At 45.5% G+C, this 17,702-nt stretch overlaps 1 protein-coding gene across 2 annotated transcripts in view; it reads right to left on the bottom strand.

Moving 5' to 3' along the window:
- The window catches only part of VWA8 (von Willebrand factor A domain containing 8), a 376,366-nt gene that overhangs the window by 31,367 nt on the left and 327,297 nt on the right, over positions 1 to 17,702 (bottom strand). For both annotated transcript variants that reach the window (XM_066380832.1, XM_066380831.1), the window contains exon 40: positions 7,138 to 7,246. In XM_066380832.1, coding sequence (XP_066236929.1) covers positions 7,138 to 7,246 — 109 coding nt within the window. The remainder of the gene's footprint in view (positions 1 to 7,137; positions 7,247 to 17,702) is intronic.

A 17,702-nucleotide genomic window follows, 5' to 3' on the forward strand; every position in this document is an offset into this window, starting at 1 on the left:
TACCTCACCCCCCCCATCACCTTCTCCTTCAATCAGTCACTGTCTCTTTTCCTACCTTCAAACTGTCCCACCCTTAATTTGCATTTCAATTACCCTGCCGGTTTGGGTTCCATCCACTCTCACCTGAATAACTGAAATAATTTTAGGATTTGATTTCCTGGCTTCCACTTCTCTCTTCTCTGATATTCCCTCCCTCCAGGGATATAAAACTTGCTAAAGAAGATATAACCACTCATCCCCTTCTCAGTCATGGTCACACTCCTCTCTGATTACAGAATCCTGGCACATGGTGCTTGAGGCTCTTCGGGATTCACCTTCTCTCTAGTTTTTTCTTCCATTACCCACTACACACCCAAGACCGTCCTACAACTCTAGTCACATGGACAGTTCGCCATTCTCCAGCCTTGTATTCAAGTCTTAGTTTCTGCTTATAGGTTTCTTCTATCTAGACCAGAACTATAGAAACTGTGTTCAGTGTATGAATATTTGTTGTCAATCCATGAAGATAAATAAGTAACAGAAGTTGACAGTGAGCATTTAGAAATGTATATGTGTAAAGCCAGAAGCCATGGCCAGGGCTACCATCATGGTCGCCCGGCCCATGCAGGTTCGCATTGGATTCGGACAGTCGGTAAAGAAACAATAGAGCCAAAAACTGATAGGCCATTTTCTTTAATTCTAGCTTGCACCCGGCGGGCAAGTAAAAATACACACTGGGCTCCAAAACCCACTCACATTCAGTGCTCACAAAGCTACTGACTTATCCGAGTTTCCTAGAATCAAAGGTTTCTAGCTCACCAGCCTTATTCTCCTCAGTTCCCCATCTCCTTCCTTATCCCAGATACAAACTCTACACAAACTGGCATCTCACTCAGCACTCCGCCATCTTGGCTGCTTCTCCTGGCCACATGGCCTCTTTCTGCTCTCTGCTCTGCTCCCTCTGCTCTCTCATGCTAATCATCCCAGGAACCAAGAGAGCAAGCTCCTCTTCTGCCCCCATTTTATAGTGTAGATCCATAACCTTTAATCCAATATACAAAATAGGGAAGTCTCTACTACAAAGTCACTTCTCTGAGGCATGATTGGATTGTACCACCCTACATCAAAAAGGGTGGGAAAGGCTTAATCCCAAAACCAAGCCCCAGGCTAAAACGATCCTGCCTGCCCCCAACACACATTAATATCACCTGGGCAACAGCCTCCACGTGGGCAGTATTATCTTTAACAAAGTGAGCATAATATATTTTATCTGCTCAACAGTATGGCAACTTGACAAAGAAATTTTATGTTTGTTGAACCTGATATTAAATAATACAGCCTTGTATTTTGTATGTTATTTTTATATAATTTTTTTCAGTAATTCATTTCTATCTTATGAAAGTATTAGTCCATGATCAACTAAATAAAAAAAAAACCTGGACCCTGGCCATTGGGTCAGTGGATAGAGTGTTGGCGCAGCATAATGACGTTCCAGGTTTGATTACTGGTCAGGGCACACAAGAGAAGTGGCCATCTGCTTCTCTCCCCCTCCCTCTCCCCTTCTCTCCCTTTTCCTCTCCTGCAGCCAGTGGCTTGACTGGTTCAAAAATAGATTAGTCGATTTGAGCATCAGCCCCAGACAGGGGGTTCCTGAGTGGATCCCAGTCCAGACACATGCTGGAGTCTATCTTACTATCTCCCCTCCTCTCACTTAAAAAATAAAAACCAAAAAAACCCTGGCCACCTCTCCACAGAAGCTTTGAGAAACTCTGGTCAAGACTGACCTTTCACTCCCATCCTTAGAAGACTTATCAAGTGAAACCATGCTCATCCTTCATGCTCCAGCTCAAATGGTACTTCCTTCGTGAGTGTTTCCCTAAGTGTGCGGCTTAGAAATTGCTTGTACATCTGTCTACATATAATAGCTCTTTTCTAAAACCTTTGTGTGGTACTTCCCATACTGTGTCTTCTGTTAGCTACACACATCTTCTTCTCTAGGTCGGTTGCTGCGGGCAAGGCCCCTTAGGCAAAATATTCAATAAATGTCTGTAAGATGACACAGTTACTAGAGACTAAATAAAAAAAAGAATGGGGAAATGCTTTCCATTCTCTCCATATTAGCACTGTGGGCACTCAGAAGAAGGTCCAAGTTCCTTGCCTGACACCTCCTCTGAATAGTATCCTGCTCACCCCTGCGATGGGCCTTTGTCTATGCTGTGCCCACTACTGGGCTCTGTTTCATCCTCTCTGACTGGTTAATCACGCTCGTGTACCCTTCGAGACTCAGCTCATGTATCCTTTCCTTCAAGTTCTATCCCACCTCCCTTTCCTCTCGACTTCACTCATTCTGCGCAGCCCTCTCCCTGGACACCTGCTGTCGAACCTGACGCGATCTGTTCAGGTGCCCTCTCCCACCCCTTGAGACCATAACCTTCTTGAGGACACGGACAGTATCTTACTAATCTTTGTGCCCTCAGTGTCACACACAATGTATGCCACACGCCAGTGAACCAAAACACCTTTTATCTGAACACTAGCTACTTTGGAAGCACTAAAGGCAAAACAAGAATGCAATCACCGGGTCCTGGAGCTACCGTGCTAGCCAGCACAGTGAGAGGAAGGCTAATTTAGGTTAGCCTGAGAATGGAATTGCTGATTGGACATCAGAAAACACTGGAGAGATGACGTGATTACAACCAGTGGCTTTTTGTTGGAATGGGTATTTTACTATGTGGGGGATGCGGGAATTAGAGGTTCAGATTCTGAACCAAGTATAATTGAGGGGACAGACTCTACTGTTCTAACTAGAAAATTCTGGCTGCTGATTCACAAAAGGTCCGATAAACAAGACTGATATTCATGTAGGTCTAGTCAAGAGGCAAAGGAAGGTCGCTGGTGAGAACCTTCTTTACTGAGAAGAACGACGTGCCACAACAGAGGCACATGATGAAGCGGATGTAACAGGGGTGGCAACATTTTCTGTTCCTCAAATCGCAACCGGCCACCCAGGATCCATGCGTGGGCCCGAGCTGTGCTTTGGAAAGTCATCAAGTGATGATTTCCTAGCTCCTGGCCAGACTTTGTGCTGTTCACCAAGGAAACATCCATGGTTACTGGGATGACACGGTGACCTCAAAATAACTGGAAGTCATTAGTCAGTCAGAGACACACAGTACTGGCAGAAGTTGGCAAAAATAGGACCAAATCATAACCTTCTCATTTTGGTTACAACCTAAAGATTTACATTCCAGATGAAGCCCTGTCCATCCTGACTGGCAGCCATATTTTTAACCAGCACCATCTCTCTCAGCTGAGGATTCGAAGGCCTGTCTGAGAACAACACCTCTGTGCATTAAAAATTAAGACCCTTGAAAATGCTGTGTCAGCATTTAAATGCTGCAAAATGTTTTATGAGTGTATGTGAGAGCTACACCTTATTCAGAAGTGTGGAGTTGGAAGAAGATTACAGAGACCTGGCAGATAACAGGGATGTGAGCTTTGGGCTCAGACAATTCCTTCACTAGCCACATCTTTCTGATCTTCATATCCCTCACTGCAAAGTGGGAACAAAGTATCTATAGTTCCTAGGTTTGTGAGAACTGAGATAACTCTATGTTTCAGTTTCCTTATCTTTCAAATGTAGAAAATCATCCTGACCCATTCCTGTGAGGACTGACCAGCACAATGAATACAAAGTACCTGACTGGGGGCCTGGCTGCAGTCCCAGCCATGAACACTAGCAAGGTAGGGACGAAGCCAGCTGTTCCGTGGAGATTGCTGTATGCTGGGCTCTCTTTGCAATGGTTTACATGTAGCATCTGAGCTCCTCTTCCCAACCCTGTTCTTTGTCATTCCCATCTCCCAGGGCCCAGGCTGTCTGGCCGCAGAGGTGGCACCATCAGCCACAAAGCCATGATGATGGTGATGATGGTAATAACGATGATGATGATGAAAATCTTGATGTGGCACATGGTAACTGCTCAATAAATGCTTGGTATTATTAAAATGTTGGTTTACTTGTAAAGATTTCTAGAGACGCTACTTTTTTATTATCAAAGCTACATTTTCTTTTTCAGATTTCTATGGGAGAAGGAAGTAAAAGCCTTTCTGAAATAGTTACTCTATTTAAGAATATTCAGGAAGTTATGAACCCCAATTCCTTTATATTTTCATCGGTACCAATTTCTTGTTTGCCCTCTATCTAATCCTATTGGCTGCTTTTCAGGAGCCGGTCACAGTGTTCTTTCATTTCTCAGTTGGAAAGCTGAAAGCTGAAAGGACATTGCTTTCTGGTACTGGTCCGGTCACCGTGGTGTTGCAGCAGTCTTCCCTGCGTGCTAACTCTCCTAACCCAGGCTTACTCGTGGTCTACTGCAAGAGGCTTCCCTGTGTGCTAACTCTCCTTCTAACCCAGGCTCACTCGGTGGTCTACTGCAAGAAGCTTCCCTGCTTGCTAACTCTCCTTCTAACCCAGGCTCACTCGGTGGTCTACTGCAAGAAGCATCCCTGTGTGCTAACTCCCCTTCTAACCCAGGCTTACTCGGTGGTCTACTGCAAGAAGCTTCCCTGCGTGCTAACTGTCCTTCTAACCCAGGCTTACTCGGTGGTCTACTGCAAGAAGCATCCCTGCGTGCTAACTCTCCTAACCCAGGCTTACTCGGTGGTCTACTGCAAGAAGCATCCCTGCGTGCTAACTCTCCTAACCCAGGCTTACTCGGTGATCTACTGCAAGAGGCTTCCCTGTGTGCTAACTCTCCTAACCCAGGCTTACTCGGTGGCCTACTGCAAGAAGCTTCCCTGCGTGCTAACTCTCCTTCTAACCCAGGCTTACTCGGTGGCCTACTGCAAGAAGCTTCCCTGCGTGCTAACTCTCCTTCTAACCCAGGCTTACTCGGTGGCCTACTGCAAGAAGCTTCCCTGCGTGCTAACTCTCCTTCTAACCCAGGCTTACTCGGTGGCCTACTGCAAGAAGCTTCCCTGCGTGCTAACTCTCCTTCTAACCCAGGCTTACTCGGTGGCCTACTGCAAGAAGCTTCCCTGCGTGCTAACTCTCCTTCTAACCCAGGCTTACTCGGTGGTCTACTGCAAGAGGCTTCCCTGTGTGCTAACTCTCCTTCTAACCCAGGCTTACTCGGTGGTCTACTGCAAGAAGTCAGAGTAGCCAGTCTGATAGTTCTTCCTTTGGTTGAGCCTTTAAATGTAATAATTTATTTAGAAGGATTGATCGGATGATTAAATGTGATGATGTTTGTAAAAGTAACTATAGCATGGTGACCAAAAACTACCAATAAGACATGAACTAATATGACGGGAGGATTCTGATTCCTTCCAATGTATTCTGTGTCCCTTTCTAATGCTGTCAATCCTCTAATGACCTGCTTGTCCACAGGGTAAAACCCACTGGTATCAGCATGTTCTCACAGCACCCAGGGCTGGTCATGATCTGGCTGGCCCCTGTGACTTTGCCAACTTCCACCTTGCCACTGCCTCCCACCACACGCACGCTCTCCTTAGTCCTGCTGAACGAGCTGCACTCGTACACGCTGTGCCCTGTGTCTGGAATGTCCTGACTCTGCAAGCACCTTGGAAAGTCCTCAGCATCTTTTGAGAGTGAACTGAAGCATGACATTTTCTCTGTGAATTCATCACATAGCAGCGTGCACATACTTCTCTCTACAGAACTTAGAAAATTCTTCACTTGTTTGTCTTAAGTTCTTCCTTTGAGGGCAGTGCCTGCATTTTATTTTTCTACCCCTAATGTCTATTGTGCATCAAAAACTTAAGAAATGAATGAACCATATTCATCCTTTGGTCTTAGTACAAGCACCACCTCCCATTACTCTCCTCTCCCATGAACCACTCCTTTTGTTTCTTACTCTCCTGTTGTCTTGCCCAGGAGCTCAGAGCCCACCCAGCAGCCCCTCTCAATGCCCAGGGCACTAGCACTTGTGAAATGAGTGACTAGAGAAGAATATTTTACCATTCGGTTGTCCACAGAATATATTTTGTTCATACAGTTTATACAAAATCTTATGCTGTTTCATCCAAAAATACTGTATTCAGATTTTTAAAAGAACAAATGACTTAATTCTTACATTCCCTGAATTTTGAAATTAGGTGTTTAGTTAATCATTATAAAGATCTTTCCTCTTGGCAATTATAGAATGGCTCCTAATCTCCTGATGCAGTTTAGATCTGCATCATTTAAAAGTAAGTCTTTTCCAGAATTTTGGATTAAGATGTGGATTAAAACTGCATTATGGAGCTCCTTACCTCCAGTACTTAGCAAGTAATAAAAACAAACCTCTCACCCCCCCCCCCCAAGAACAATTACAAATAAGAACCAAAGAGCAAGAGGGTATAACTGAAGGTCATAGGTTTCAAACACTCGTGGAAAGGACACAGAAGGTTCCGGAGCAGAGTGGAGAGCGTGTCATGTCCTGGGTCCTCACCCCACCCTTTCCCCCCTGAAATGAGGCATCTCTCTCTCTCTCTCTCTCTTTTTCTCTCTCTTAGCAAAATCATCTTACTTACTGTGTGATTTTAGAGAACACTTAACCCTTCCTTAGTTATCTGTACAAATTGGCCAGATACCATTCCAGTGTAAAATCTCCAAGTAACAAGTCTTTGTTGAGAAAATATTGAAGCAAACTAGTCAATATTTTTAGAAACAAGCACAATATTTAGATCTGGGGCAGCCAGTGTGTGAGCCTGCAGAAAGGTAGTGTGACAGGGCTGGGAGAGGCAGAAGGAGAGGCCGGCGGCATGGGGAAGGTGCCGCCGGTGACCCACAGGGCCCCTCTGCCTCTGCAGCCAGTGACAGCCAAATGATTTCCAGGAAAAGAATGCTATTTGTGAATTTCCGGCAGAGGTGATATACTCATAGATCTTGTATTTGTGGGGAATCAAGAAGTATGATGTCTTCTGGGGTTGCTGGTCAAATGACCATTTCCCAGACAGGGGGAAGGTGAGGTCAAATCTTCCTTGGAGAACTCAACTAAGAAAGCCATGGCATGACCCCCAGCTTTACGCAAACATTGTGGCATTGTTTTTTTCTGATTGGTTCGTTAGGGTTCAGATCATTTTCTTCAATAGTTTTGGGATCAGCTCAGCTTTCCGGCCCAGATTATTTTCTCGGTGCATTAAGTGGAGGATTACCTGTAAATTATCCAGGATGATTCGGAGGGAGTGCACCTGCCTTCGGACAGCACCTGAAAACCTTTCATAGGTTGTGGCATCATATTCACTCATTTGGATCTCCTTCAGCCTGAAACCAAAGGGGGCAAAAAAGACAGCAGCTGAAACCCCACACACGGGACTTGCAGCTCCACGCCTCTGCTGCGAGAACCAGCAAGCATCTCGGTGACCTCGGTTGCCCGCGAGGACAAAGGCACGCGGGGTGTCTCCAGCCAGGAGTTCCAGAGGAGGGAATGTCCAGTGCATGCTAGGAAATGACTAACGAGTTGTCCTGCAGGAGAAAAAGAGTCCCATTTGTAGTATTTGCTGATTTTTGTGGTGTACATGCCACAGTGGATTTCAAGCTGCCAACGACTTCACTGAGTTAGAAAGAAATGAGCACAATGGATTTCATACCCTTGCTAACTAACTCTGAATGATGTGCCTCGATGTCGGCAGCTGGCCAGTTTGTGTGGAGGCTCCCAGCTGCTTTTCAAGGCCAAGGGCATATATTTGATGACTAGGATAATATAGTTCAGGCCCAAAGAATGTAATTTTTTTTTTTTTTTGTATTTTTCTGAAGCTGGAAACGGGAATAGACAGTCAGACAGACTCCCGCATGCGCCCAACTGGGATCCATCCGGCATGCCCACCAAGGGGCGACGCTCTGTCCACCAGGGGGCAATGCTCTGCCCCTCCGGGGCGTCGCTCTGCCATGACCAGAGCCACTCTAGCGCCTGGGGCAGAGGCCAAGGAGCCATCCCCAGCGCCCGGGCCATCTTTGCTCCAATGGAGCCTTGGCTGCGGGAGGGGAAGAGAGAGACAGAGAGGAAGAAGAGGGGGAGGGGTGGAGAAGCAGATGGGCGCTTCTCCTGTGTGCCCTGGCCGGGAATTGAACCTGGGACTTCTGCACGCCAGGCCGACGCTCTACCACTGAGCCAACCGGCCAGGGCCAAGAATGTAATTTAATGTGTTGCTATGGACAGTACTAGAGTTTTCTGAAATTACTGTGTACTTTTAATAGGATACTTGTATTTTAATATTGTGGCTTTGAAATTCCTTCTTCCCAGCATAGTGCTCCTTTCTACCGTTGTTCACCACCTGCTTCTGCTGTGGCCCGGCCTGCGCACCCGGGGCCCCTGAACACATCACATGCTGCGCCTCAGGGCTCTCACTCTGAGGGCCCTTTCCCTGCCTCTCTGCCTCCTACCTCCCGCATGCTCCTCAAGACTCGAATAGATAATCACCTCCTCTAGGAGGCCTGCTGTGATCACCAGGTCTGTCCTCTGCTCTTACCTCACACTGAACTCTGTTGGAGCACTTACCACCTGTCCTGTCTCCCCACCAGCCGCTCTGCTCCTTTAGGAAACGGCTGGGTCTGGCTCAACTCTCTATGTACGGGGCCTAGTATGGCGCCTAGCATATGATAGGTGTGCAAAATAAACTAAAATGAATGAACAAGTTAAAAATTAGTCTCAAAATCATTTAAGATGCAGCATCTTAAACTAATCACATACAGAAGGTGCATTCACTGACTGAACTTCTTTTGGGTTTTGCAGTGTCATACTCATAATAAGCTAGTTTGATTACACATTTCTACACATTTCTCTAAGTGTAAAGGGTGCTGACATTAGGACAGGAAATAATGAATGTATATCTCAGAAGCCTAACCACAACCACGGTCTTCTCAACTGCTGCATGTGCACATGTAAGTGTGTGTGCATGTGGGCAAAGTTAGAGGTATGGGTCCCAGGTGGATGGATGAAACTATTATCTAAAATGTGTTTTTATCACCTTGGGCTGCCATGAGAATGAATGGTCTCTATTCCTTCCTGTCAGGCCAACCACTGGGAAGATCCATCAATCACAGGACAGAGTATTTGCTAGAATCACATAATGTTAGGCCTAGACTACCATGGGGCAGATTTGCAATCCCTGCCCTACCATCCAGCTGGGTTAGCTATTGCCAGCTTAGGTTTCAAGACCCAGCTCAAAGACCACATCCCATGGAGTCTTGTTTGACCTCTCCAGTCAACCGTCATGCCCTTTCATGTCTTCTACAGCTAGCTACTACAGAAGCTATACACTTCATTGCCTTGAATAGCTACATTTGTTTCCATTTATCATAGTGTTTTCAAACTTCATCTTCCACAGTATGAAATATGCTTTACAGTACACACAAATGCATGTGTGTGTATGTATCTGTGTGTGTGTTTGTGACAGAGACAGAGAGAGACAGACAGCGAGAGGGACAGATAGGGACAGACAGACAGGAAGGGAGAGAGATGAGAAGCATCAGTTCTTTGTTGTGCCACCTTAGTTGTTCATTGATTGTTTTCTCATATGTGCCTTTACCAGGCGGCTACAGCAGAGCCAGTGACCCCTTGCTCAAGCCAGCGACCTTGGGTTCAAGCCAGTGACCATGGAGTCATGTCTATGATCCCACACTCAAGTCAGTGACCCTGCACTCAAGCTGGTGAGTCTGCGCTCAAGCTGGCAACCTGGGGTTTCAAACCCGGGTCTTCCACGTCCCAGTCTAACACTCTATTCACTGTGCCATCACCTGGTCAGGCATGTATGTGTTTTTAAATGAACCAAAAATGTAATAAGAAATATGTTAACTACATGTGATACACTCTGATATTCTCTTCTTTTCCTCTGGGAGAAGGAACGTGCGTTATTTTTTTCTCTGAATCTGAAGAACCCAGCACACAGTGGCACTCAATAAATGCTGTTCATAACACTTTGAATGCACTGACTATCAAAGGATAAATACCTGAGAGTTAAAATAATGTCTGAATGGTTGTTTCCTGAGGTGACATGCCAAGGTGTCCTTCTAAGTTTACTCTCTGTTCTGAAGAACAAGAACAAATATGTGTATAGGACTTGAACTCCTAACAATACTGCTTATGTTTAGTTTTGGCAAGTCTAAAACCCCTCTATAAATTTTCATTGGATTGAATTACATCTTGAGTGTCAGGCCGACAGAAGCTGGGCACTGTGAGTTCCACAGGGTGTGTTATCTACCCCTCCAGACCAGGAGGCCAACATGCTCTTTCCCAAAGAAGAAAGCTCAGTGCCTTTCCAAAGAAGGGAGGTTAGAAAAAAATACCGTAGACATACATGCCTTGTCCTTAGCAGAGGGAAAAATACACACACACACACACACACACACACACACACGAAGGAACCAGGTGGTTGGTAAGTCATTTGAGCAGAATCATCTTCATGAGGAGATCAGAATTAGCTCCAGCTATAGGGGAACCTCTGGCACAATCACATTGAATCCCAAGACACACCACATGCTATTCTAATTATGAAAAAGTCTGGAAATCATATTTCAGGTGTGTCAGCTTTCAGAAAGATCACCTACCAGGTGTTTAGAAGTGGTAACAAATTCTGAAAGGTGAAGTCTGAAGCAGGGAGCAGGGAAAGAAAATAGGTCATTTTCGAGCCCAGATCAGAAAGCTTCCCAGTGCTAATGCTCTCAAGCCCACAAAACGAGCTGAAAATGTGTCTTTCTGCTGCTTTAACCCTGATCAGAGAGCTGCAGGGCACAGCGCCTCACCCCCAAGTAGTCTATGTGGCCTGTCTGCACGTTGTTGGCACAGTATATGCTTAAAGGGTATATTTATTGTTATGTAAGAGTCTGGGAATTTGGGTTTTCATTTTACTTTTTTGTGTAGGTCAGACTTAAATACTATAATTTTGGATCAATTTTGAGGAAAACAAACATACGCTGAGATCCACTGTATAAAGCTGATTAGTTGGTATAATTTCCAGAGCTGGTGCCCACCTTAAATGCTTTTCTAAGCATGTGAAAGTACCTTACTGTCTATTTCATTCATGTTTTGTTGGTTTAATGTTTCTGTTCTGCTTCCTGCATACCTCATGCTTCTCTACTTCTGTTACTCTTGCTGAGATAATCAGTTTTGATAAATAGAAATCAGTATCTAGATGAAATCCAGACACAAATGAATGCAAACTCCCGTATTTCCCAATGTATAAGATGCCCCCATATATAAGACACACCTTAATTTTGGGGCCTGAAATTTGAAAAAAATGTATTACATAATGTTATTGAACTCAAGTTTTATTCATCATAAAATTCATACAACTCCTCATCCACGTGAAGAAGCGGGAAATGCAAGTTAAAAAAACTATAAGCACTGTATAAGACACACCCAGTTTTTAGACCCCAAACTTTTCAAAAAAGGGTGCATCTTATACATGGGGAAATACGGTACATGTTGTGTAGAGCAGTGTTTTTCAACCAGTGTGCCGTAAGACATGGTCAGGTGTGCCCGTGGGGAAATTAAACATGGGTCCCCAAACTACGACCCGCTTGCCGGATACGGCCCACAGAGGCTATTTATCCAGCCTACTGCCAGCCACCTCCATCCAAACATAAACATTCCCCTCACAATCCCTCCAGCTATCAGCAACAGGAAGAGTGGAGGCACAGGGAATGCTCACTGACCAATCACCTTCTAGGATTCATCCCGACCACTAGCAATGAACCAATAGTAGGCCGCCTCTCATCCACACCCAGGAAGGTCCCCGCTTGGGCTGCCGCGCACTTGTCATTGTGTGGCCACAGAGAGTAGTTGAAGCTGCTGCTCCTCCCCATGGTCCCGATTTCTAATCCTGGTCAGGACTGGAGGTAAATGTTGCCACCACTAGATGAAGCCTCAGCCTCAGCTGATTATGTCTATCCTGATGGTGTATATAGATATTTGACCTTTTTCTTTTTAAAAAAGGCCCCTGCAGAGGGTGATATACAATGCATCACAATGTTATCTATATTGTATATGGCCTCCTGAAGGGTCATCTTCTTAAAGAGCTCAAATCTCTATATACACCATCAAAACAGACAGAACCAAGGCCCCTGCACCCAGCTGACCATGGGATTTGAACCCACAACCTCAGGGAGAACTCTAGTATTTATCAGAATCCTTACCTAGAAAGCAAACTTCTCAATCTGACAGTAGAGATGCTCTGAGGACTTATGATGTTACACAAGTACCCAACATTTTCTAAAATTGATTTTGTCCAGTCTCTATATAGAGAGAGTATTTGCCATATTGATTTGAACTCACAACCTTGATGAAAGCTCCAGTATCTATTAGCGCGACTGTATATATGAGGGGATACATGGGACTGTATATATGAGGTTACATGGGACTGTATATATGAGGTTACATGGGTCTGTATATGAGGGGATGTTACGTGGAACTGTATTTATAAGGGGATGTTACGTGGGACTGTATATATGAGGGATGTTACATGGGACTGTATATATGAGGGGGTTATCCTTTTTTATTTAACTTTTTTTAAATAAATGTAATTTATTTAAACTTTAAATAAATTCTAACAGTAAGAGTGTCATTTTGTGTCATTTTGGTAGGTGGTGTGCCCCAGGATTTTGTAAATGTAAAAATGTGCCGCGGCTCAAAAAAGGTTGAAAATCACTGGTGTAGATGATGTCAAGAACCCATCAGTAGTATTACCCTCTCAAGGGAATATGGTGGATATCTGGGCTGATGGATAGGCTTGGCCATCACAGTCTGGTTTTAGCCAGACTCTGAATTAAGTACTAAAAGGTGATACTGTTATTTGTACGCATGTGTAAATTATTCATTATGCAAATAGGCACAGGTGTCTGCTGTGCACCAGGTCTGGGTGTAGGTACTGAGGATATATTACAGACAAAGACCTCTGCTCTCAAGGAACTTAAAGTCAAGTGGAGAGGCAAACAATTATTCACACAATTAATGATATAATGGGTAAGAGTCATAAGAACTATGGAGAAAAGGTATAAAAGCATAAATGAAGACCTGACCTCATTCTGCATGTGCCTAGAGTTGCAAAATAACTTTAAAACTATTTGATCAGCCTGACCAAGTGGTGGCACAGTGGATAGAGCATTGGACTGGGATGCAGAAGACCCAGGTTCGAGACCCCAAGGTCGCCAGCTTGAGCGCAGGCTCATCTGGCTTGAGCAAAAGCTCACCAGCTTGGACCCAAGGTTGCTGGCTTGAGCAAGAAGTCACTTGGTCTGCTGAAGGCCCGCGGTCAAGGTACATATGAGAAAGCAATCAATGAACAACTAAGGTGTCACAATGGAAAACTGATGATTGATGCTTCTTATCTCTCTCTGTTCCTGTCTGACCCTCCTGTCTGTCCTATCTATCCCTCTCTCTGACTCTCTCTCTGTCTCTGTAAAAACAAAACAAAACAAAACAAAAAACTATTTGATAGTGAAGAATTATTACTTTTTTATTTATTTATTTTTTAAAAATTTATTTTTAGATTTTTATTTATTTTAATTTTTCAGAGAGAGAGAGAGGAGCAGGAAGCATCAACTCCCATATGTGCCCCTACCAGGCAAGCCCAGAGTTTCGAACTTGCAACCTCAGCATTTCCAGGCTGACGCCCTATCCACTGCGCCACCACAGGTCAGGCAGAATTATCACTTTTTTAAAGACATGGTTATAGTATTAAGTATGTGTAGTTTCCTTTTAGAGTGCTTATCTTTTAGAAATGCACTTCTTTTTCTTTATTAAGTGAGAGGAGGGGAGGCAGAGAGACAGACTCCCGCATGTGCTCTGACCAGAATCCACTTGGCAAGCCCCCTATGGGGTGATGCTCTGCTCATCTGGGGCCATTGCTCTGTTGTGCAATCAAGCAATTTTTAGTGCCTGAGGCAGATGCCATGGAGCCATCCTCAGAGCCTGGGTCCCACTTCCTCAAACCAATTGAGTCATGCTGCAGGAAACGAGAGAGAGAGAGAGAGAGAGAGAGAGAGAGAGAGAGAAGGGGGAGGGGTGGAGCAGCAGACTGTTGCTTCTCCTGTGTGCCCTGACTAGGAATCAAACCTGGGACAGCCACATGCTGGGCTGATACTCTACCATTGAGCCAATCAGCCAGGGCCTAGAGATACACTCTTAAATATTTATGATGAAAGATAGGACACCTGGCCTGACTGGTGGTGGTGTAGTGGATAGCATGTCAATCTGGGACACTGAAGATCCAGGTTCAAAACCCCAAGGCCACTGGCTTGAGCATGGAGTCACTGGCTTGAGCACGGAGTCACTGGCTTGAGCATGGGATCATCAACATGATCCCGTTTTTGCTGGCTTGAGCCTCAGGTTTGTTGGATTGAAGCCTGAGCAACAGGTCACTGGCTCGGCTTGAGCCTCCCCTCCCCTCCCCATCAAGGCAAGTAAGAGAAACCAATCAACGAACAACTAAAAAGATGCAACTACGAGTTGATGATTCTCATCTCTCTCCTCCCTCTCATTCTACCTCTTCACTCTTTCTCTCTGTAAAAAAACAAAAGATGGGATGTGTTAAATTAGCTTCAAAACAATCCAAGGGTGGGGACTAAGAGTAAAGCCAGAATTTTCTTGAAGCTTGGGGGATAGGTCCATAGTGTCCATTACACAGGACAGGGCAAAAGTAGGTTTAATGTTGTTTGTATGGAGAATATAATAATAATTAATAAATAATAAAAGAATAAAACTCTGTTTCATGTACTCAGAACTGTAAACCTCCTTTTGCCCCATGCTGTATGTGAATCACACACACTCAGGCAGGCCTTGGTTTGAACTGCACACAGCTCCCTTCATTAGGCACAGACACAGACCTGCTGCCCACGCCTCTACCTTTGTTTATGTTTGAAAAGCTCCATAATAAAAAGTTAAAGAAAAATCTTTGGAGGTACTGAACTGAACACCAATCAGATGCTTTTCCATGGGAAAGCAGAGCCACGTTTCCCTGCGCTGGGCTGTGCCGTCTCTCTCGGGCGCTCCGTGGGTTTGCATTGCTTCCTCTCCAGTCCCTCACCCTGGGCCACCTCCTCTGTCTGTCAACCACTTTATGGTGTCCTCTTGTACCTGGGCTTGGATCCTGTGCAGCACTCTGTAGAGGCGGACATTCTCACTTTCTCCTTCCCTCGTACTCTCTTCCCTCTTTCCCACCCACTACATTTAGTTGCAACATCCGCACAGATGCTCCTCGACTTCCTTCGCCTGTGGCCAATGGTGCAGACAGAGCCAGGTTCCTCACCCCTGGGAGGGAAATCGGAGCAGGGGCTGCACACTCGTGCCCAGGCACTGCTGAAAGGTCGTTCTGCCTCCCCAGGAACGACTTGTGTGTCAGAGTGTCTAGCCATCTGTCCACTTACTCCAAATTCGAGACTGGATACTTACTTGTGAGGTTCTGAGCATGGCAACCACAGAACTTCGTTAGTTGGGGAGGGGGAATGATGCTTATCTAACTGTTTGGGTCTCTTCCTAAATGGGTATTATTTATATGAAATGTAGAGAAGAGTGATATTTTAATTTGAACAAGACCTTTTGCTATAGCATTCCTCCCATTTTTACTTTTTATTTTGAGAAGTTTAGACTGCTTGCATTCCTAACATAGTTATCTGTCCTCATAACCTCTCTGAGCATCAGGGAGAGGGCAGTCATTTATCTCCAGATAGCAAAGTCAGGCACAGTGAGGACGGAACACTGTCCAAGGTCACCAGGGAAGGCGGCAGAAGGCTGAGAGGAACACTGTGTCTTATCTACCTGCTGAGTACGAGGGTCCTAGGCCCTCAGGCTTTCCTGAGGGAGTGGCAAGAGGAACCTGCCTGTTTGTCCCCATTGTTCCTTCTGTTTACTTGTAGGATGTGTAAGCACAGCAAGGAATGTTCTACGTGGGAGGAATGTCGTGAATCACACACACTCAGGCAGGCTTTGTTTGAAGTGCACACAGCTCCCTTCACTAGGCACAGACACAGACCTGCTGCCCAGGCCTCTCCCGAGTCCCTCCGTCCTAAAGGGGCACTGCTGTTCCTTCGGTGGCTCTCACTTGCCGTTGAAGAGCATATGTAGGTGTTTAGTGAAAGCATCTATGGCTTCTTCTCTCTCTCTCTTTTTTTTTAAAAAAATTTGTTGATTTTAGCAAGAGAGAAAGGGAGAGAGAGAGAGACAGGAACATAGCAGTTATTGCATGTTGGGCAGATAAAATGTATTATGCTCACTTTGTTAAAGATGGTGCTGCTGCCCACGTGGAGGCCGTTGCCCAGGTGGTATTAATGTGTGTTGGGGTGGGCTAAAGGCAGGCAGAATCCTTGTAGCCTGGGGCTTGGTTTTGGGATTAAGCCTTTCCTACCCTTTTTGGTGTAAAGTGGTACAATCCTATCATGCCTCAGAGGGTGACTTTGTATTAGAGACTTCCCTATTATGTATATTGGATTAAGGGTTTGGATTTCTACACTATAAAATGGGGATGGAACGAGAGTTTGCGCTTGGTTCCTGAGATTAGCAAGAGAGAGCAGAGGAGAGCAGAAGGAGGCCACGTGGAGTAGGCCAGGAGAAGCAGCCAAGATGGCGGAGTACTGAGTGAGATGCCAGTCTGTGTAGAGTTTGTATTTGGGATAAGGACGGAGATGGGGAACAGAGGAGAATAAGTCTGGTGAGCTAGAAACCTTTGATTCTAGGAAACTCGGATAAGTCAGTGGCTTTGTGAGCACTGAATGTGACTGGGTTTTGGAGCCCAGTGTATGTTTTTTACTTGCCCGCCGGGTGCAAGGTAGGATTAAAGGTCATGGCCCACCAGTTTTTGGCTCCATGGTTTCTTTACCGACTGTCCGAATCCAATGCGAACCTGCATGTGAATGGCCCTGCCTCCTGGCTTTACATTGCATGTGCCTTGACCCGGGCTTGAACTGGCAAACTCTGTACTTTGGGACAATGCTCTAACCCAATGGTCCCCAACCCCCGGGCCACGGACCGGGACTGGTCCTCAGAGAAAGAATAAATAACTTACATTGTTTCCGTTTTATTTATATTTAAGTCTGAACGATGTATTATTTTTTTAAAATGACCAGATTCCCTCTGTTACATCCAAGACTCACTCTTGACACTTTTTTCAGTCACATGATACATTTATCCGTCCCACCCTAAAGGCTGGTCCGTGAAAATATTTTCTGACATTAAACCGGTCCGTGGTCCAAAAAAGGTTGGGGACCACTACTCTAACCAACTGAGCTATCTGGCCAGGGCAACTTCTTCTCATTTTTTTAGATGGTTCTGATCAAAGTGGCCCAGAATGGTTCCAGATCGTCAGAAAGTTCCACCCGGATTTCAAGGCCTCCACCACTGACAAGGTTCCCCGTTCAACCTCACTCCCCACCATCCCCGGCTGGTGCCTTGAATCCAGAGAAACAAGCTGGCCCTCTCGGCTGTAGACACTATGCTCATCCCACCTAGTGCCTCTGCTCATTGGTTTCCCCTTCCTGGAATGCCCTAACCCCGGCTGAGCTCAGCCTAACGCACATCCGCCCCCTGACTCATCCTTCTCTGCACTGCCAGGGGGGCAGTCTCTGTACTACGTGACTTCAGCACTTACCAGGAGTGTGCCTGAGTGTAAGCGTGACAGTGAGGCCGTGTGTGTGTATGTGTGTGAGTGTGTGTACTAGTCCTGTCTCTACATAAATCCACAGGTTCCTAAGGGCAGAAAGGGACCATCACGTGAAGTTACCTGACTTCCCT

The sequence above is a fragment of the Saccopteryx leptura genome, chromosome 4 (assembly GCF_036850995.1).
Source record: "Saccopteryx leptura isolate mSacLep1 chromosome 4, mSacLep1_pri_phased_curated, whole genome shotgun sequence".
In the NCBI taxonomy this organism is placed as follows: domain Eukaryota; kingdom Metazoa; phylum Chordata; class Mammalia; order Chiroptera; family Emballonuridae; genus Saccopteryx; species Saccopteryx leptura.